Here is a 4,848-nt window from a genome sequence, read left to right on the forward strand (position 1 = left end):
TGAGCGGGCGGCGCCCCCAGCCGCGCTCACCAAGTTCTCCTCGGGCAGCAGCATCGACAGCCATGTGCAGCGCCTCATCCACCGAGATTCCACCATCAGCAACGACGTGAGCCAGCCGGGGCCCAGGGGAGGGGCACTGGGCTTGCGGGTCACCAGCATTTTACGCTCAGGGGTCCTGGCTCCAGCCCAGCCTAACTCTCACTGGCAGCGGAACCCTGGGAGGCAGGCTTCATGTGAGTCCGTGTCTCACTTTCCTCAGCTGAAGTTCAATTCCTGCCCCTGCTGCCTTCTCTGGGTGCTGTGGGAATGATATGAGCTGAGAACGTGTGTCCTCTGTTAAGACTAGAAGGGACAGATGAATTTATTAGGATTTAGAGACATCCTCCCTCTTGGTGGAAAGACCTCAAGGCTAGCAACAGGCAGCCCTGGTTCTAGTCCTAGATCCCCAGATGAATGTCTCTGGGCAAGAACTTCGCATCTCTGGGTCTCAGTTTCTTTTCTGCTCTCATATCCTCTGAGGATGGAGGCCCCCTCAAGAACTGGTGGCAGGGGACAGGACAAGGAAGCATTTAGAGTGGTCCCATGCCTCCTGGCAAGATCCACGTTTAATGTTTTCTTTCGTCTCATTGAATCTACTGTCCCAAGAGCACGGGTGGGCAGTGCCCCCGGCTCACTCCTGCCTTTACCACAGCAAGTGCCAACCATCACTACAACAGACGTGGATGAGCTTCACTTTTAAGGATGCTCTTTTAATAACTTTTTTCTTTTTTTTTAGAATTACTTTATTTAACTAACTTTCTTTCTTTCTTTCTTTTTAATTTGACCAGAGAGGGACAGAGTGAGAGAGAGGGAAAGTGAGAAAGCAAGCCACCAGGTCCAGGATTTGAACTGTGGTCAGCCACATGGAAGTTCAGTGTCCCCAACCACCACGCCATCTGCCGGCCCCAATAATTTTCTTCTTTAATTGCCTTTCGGATGATGTGTATTCTTGTTACTTTACTAAATCCTTTCTAACATTAGCAGAGAACATAATTTGGAGTGAAACGTAAAAGAAATGTAACTGGGGCCAGCAGGTGTCATGGTGGTTAAGGCACTGGGTCCCACGTGACCAACTGTGAGTGTGAGTCCTGCACCCAGTGGCTTGAAAATCATTCCAGACACATATGCATGCATGCCCAAACTCCCAAGAAAAGAACGGAGGAAAAGGAATTGCAATGTAGCCATCCCCCCCCGGGGGGGTGCATTCTCAGTTTCTCTCAGTTTCTCTCTTTCTCTGGTGAGTGCACACACCCTGTAGCAAAAACTACAAGAAAAGAAAAGGAAAAAATAGATGTAATTTATAGGTATATTCTCCTTTTCCTTTTTTTTATTTTTTTAGTTTTTTATTTGCTAGAGAGCACTTGCACTTACTTACCAGGCTGAGAGACAGGGAGAGGGAAAAATACCCCCCAGTGGGGGAAGGTCACACTGCAGTCCCTTCTCTTCCATCTCTCCAGTCTATCAGGATTTGGGGATCACACAAGCCCAGCATGTTTTTCAAGCTGCTGGGGCTGGAATTCCAGCTGAACAGTTGGCCATTTTGGCCATGTAGGGTCTGATCCCCTTACCCTCTAAGCTACAGGACTGGCCTCTCTCTTTTTTTTTTTTTTTTTTTTGCTGTAGGGTACCCTCACTAGAGAAACAGAGACAGCAGCAAGAAATCACCCCCATGGAGGGATAACCATGCCACAATCCCTTCTCCATTCTCCTCTTGGAATTTTAGGCATGACGCATACACGCCTGGGATGAGTTTCAAGCCGCTGGGTCCAGAACTCTAACCACGGTCAGCCACGTGGAAGTCCAGCACCTTAACCACTCCGCCACCTCCTGGCCCCTCCATGTACTTTATTGTATCCCCCATTCATAAACATACTCTTTTTCACTCACTTTGGGTTTTGCAAGAACCTGGCTCTGTACCAGTGCTCCAAGTGCTTAGCTCTAGATAGCAGTATTAGAGTGCTTTGTTTGTTTTGGGGTTTGCTTACTTATTTCATGACAGAGACAGACACAGGTCCCTTCAACAGGGTTTTGTCATGCCACAGCCTTCACTGCAGCATCCCAGCCAGGATCACAGGTGTGCTTAGACATGCCCATTGTTCAGGCCGACCAGGGATCCAAACCCAGGCCTCTCATGTGACTCAGCATCACACAGCAGTGCCCCAACACGGGTGCCACTGTAGCTGGGCCCCTTGCCAGCAGCATTCCGAGGCTCTTGGTTACCTCAGAATTGTGGCCTCCCCCAGGACTATCAGCTTCTTGCCCGAAGTGGAAACTACTTTTAGCATCCCTTTCCCTATATAGTCCAAATAGAAAAAGAGAGAACTGGCCAGCAGGTGGTGTGGTAGTTAAGGCCCTGGATCCTGCATGGCCGGCTGTGTGGCTCAAGCCCTGTACCCAGCGGCTTGGATCACGCTGGGCATGTACGCGTCATGCCCAAACTCCCGAGAGGAGATTCAGGGAGAAGAGATTGCAGTGTGGCCATCCCCCCACCGGGGGATTATTTCCCTCTCTCCGTCTCTCTCTGGCAAGCACATGCACTCTATGGCAAAAACCTAAAAAAAAAAAATAAAGAAAAGAAAAGAAAAGGAAAACCGAGAACAGCCCAAGTATGTTTTTTTATTTTCCCTGACTTGTCAGGATGTTTCGTCTCACGTCTTTCTTCTGCACTCGATCGCAGGCCAGTGTACGTGGCTGAGTACTTGCTGCAGGAGCGTCCTGCCTTGTCCTGCTGGACCTTTAATACTGAATACATACAAGGCTAAAACCGCTAGCTGCCCTCCTGCGAGGGCACCCCACAGCCAAACCGAGACACTAAGGAAACTCTCTGGCTGTCGAGTGTCCAGGCTTCTGATTCCCCCTCTTCCCTCCATCAGCCCCAGGAAACCCTGGAATGCTTCACGGGAGCAAGGACTGCACAGGGATGAAGACCATGTCTTCACATTTGCCCTTTGGCTCTGTCTGGTTGGCTGGGTCCCAGTTGGCTTGGCACCCAGGGGTGGCGGTGTTGGAGGTCACGGGTAGGAGGAGGAGGTGTAGAGAATTCCCTCTCCCGGCTCCATTCTCACCTAAGGAGAAGGGCCCGGAGTGCAGGTGGGGGCCACTGTCTTGTTCACAGGTGTTTATCTCTGTGGATGAACTGGAGCCCCCGCAGCCCCAGGGCCCTGAAGATTCTAAATCGAAGCCCGAGCAGGAGCCGGGAGCCGGGACCACGGGCTCGGCAGTGGTGGAGCAGCAGCAGTCGGTGGAGTTTGATTCTCCAGACTCAGGACTGCCATCCTCTCGCAACTACTCTGTGGCCTCGGGTATCCAGTCAAGCCTCGACGAGGGGCCCAGTGTGGGCTTCGAAGAGGAGGATGGTGGTGGGGAGGAAAGCTCTGCCAGGCCAGGCCCTGCCGCCCACACTTTCTCCGAGCCCCGAGAGACCAGCCAGGAGGTTTCTGGAGCCAGTGAGCTGCAGGCAGGGGAGGAGCTTGCGGCCGTGTGTGCTGCCGCCTACACTGTACGTGGACCTTCCAGCATCTTTCTCAGCCAGCCCTGGCCCTCCTGACCTCCCAGAGCATGGGGAGGGGTGGGCAGGGCGGAAGGTGGGGTGCCTGACTGTCCTGTAGGGGAGCACTCAGCCTGTCTCCCAGCACCCCCGGAGGCCTCTTCTCTGAGCTCCCCAGGTTCCCTTTGCCTTTGGGCACGGCCTCCTGCCCCCCGACCTGGGAGGGCCTGAGCAGTCTCACTCCTGAGGGCCCTCCACTCTTCCAGATAGAATTACTGGACACCGTGGCCTTAAACCTGCACCGCATAGACAAGGACGTGCAAAGGTGTGACCGCAACTACTGGTACTTCACGCCCCCTAACCTGGAGCGGCTCAGAGACATCATGTGCAGGTGCCACAGCGGGCAGGGCGGACTGCCCAGGGTGCTCCCCGCTCTCCTGCACCGTCACACCCTCTCCCCACTTCCCTTTCCTCTTAGAGCCCTTTCCCCAGGAAGCCTTCCCTGATTTCCCTCCCGTGCCCCACACACCGCTGTGATGGCCCCTTGATACTGCCCTGAGTTCCTGAGTGTTTTGAGATGGGCTGCGGGTTGTTCCGCACTGTCTTCCACTTTGGGGTGCACAGTAAGTGCTTGGGGTTGTGGAAAGGCTGATTCTAGGGGCTCCAGAGGCCGTCTCCCCAGGGACCCCGAGGCAGGGGCCAGATGGAGCACAGCCACAGTGACTGTCCGGCATTTCAGCTACGTGTGGGAGCACCTGGACGTGGGCTATGTGCAGGGCATGTGTGATCTGCTGGCACCGCTCCTGGTCGTCCTCGACAATGGTGAGGGACGGGGCGTGGGTGTCCCCCGAGTGGTGGTCACATTGGGCTGGCATACATATGCTGGAGAAACGAAAGGAAGAAGGCCAGCCTTGCCCACCAGGCTTTCTCGCCCTCCCAGCCTCACCCCTGTATCCCCTCAGATCAGCTGGCCTACAGCTGCTTCAGCCACCTCATGAAGAGGATGAGCCAGAACTTCCCCAATGGGGGCGCCATGGACACCCACTTTGCCAACATGCGCTCCCTCATCCAGGTGAGGTCTGCAGTCACCACAGGCACCTGACAGGCAGAGAGGCCAGGGAGCAGTTGAAGCTGTCCTTTACAGAGAAGCTGGCTTCCTTTCATTGTAAAAGCCTGGTCTCAATTTTACAAATGGAGGAGGAGTGTGCGCGCACATACTCCCGCTCACAGGAGTTCTGGCGAGCTGTGGGGAGACAGGTGGGGCAGCAGCGTGCGACCCCACCCAAGGGAGCCCCAAGGGAGAGTGCAGCTGGCCCCACAGC

At 54.5% G+C, this 4,848-nt stretch overlaps 1 protein-coding gene across 2 annotated transcripts in view; it reads left to right on the forward strand.

The window, feature by feature from the left end:
• The window catches only part of SGSM2 (small G protein signaling modulator 2), a 46,522-nt gene that overhangs the window by 36,712 nt on the left and 4,962 nt on the right, over positions 1-4,848 (forward strand). For both annotated transcript variants that reach the window (XM_006167558.2, XM_027767905.1), the window contains 5 exons: positions 35-106; positions 3,155-3,538; positions 3,793-3,917; positions 4,266-4,348; positions 4,489-4,598. In XM_006167558.2, coding sequence (XP_006167620.1) covers positions 35-106; positions 3,155-3,538; positions 3,793-3,917; positions 4,266-4,348; positions 4,489-4,598 — 774 coding nt within the window. The remainder of the gene's footprint in view (positions 1-34; positions 107-3,154; positions 3,539-3,792; positions 3,918-4,265; positions 4,349-4,488; positions 4,599-4,848) is intronic.

Source organism: Tupaia chinensis, unplaced genomic scaffold (genome assembly GCF_000334495.1).
Source record: "Tupaia chinensis unplaced genomic scaffold, TupChi_1.0 Scaffold144899_1, whole genome shotgun sequence".
NCBI lineage: Eukaryota > Metazoa > Chordata > Mammalia > Scandentia > Tupaiidae > Tupaia > Tupaia belangeri.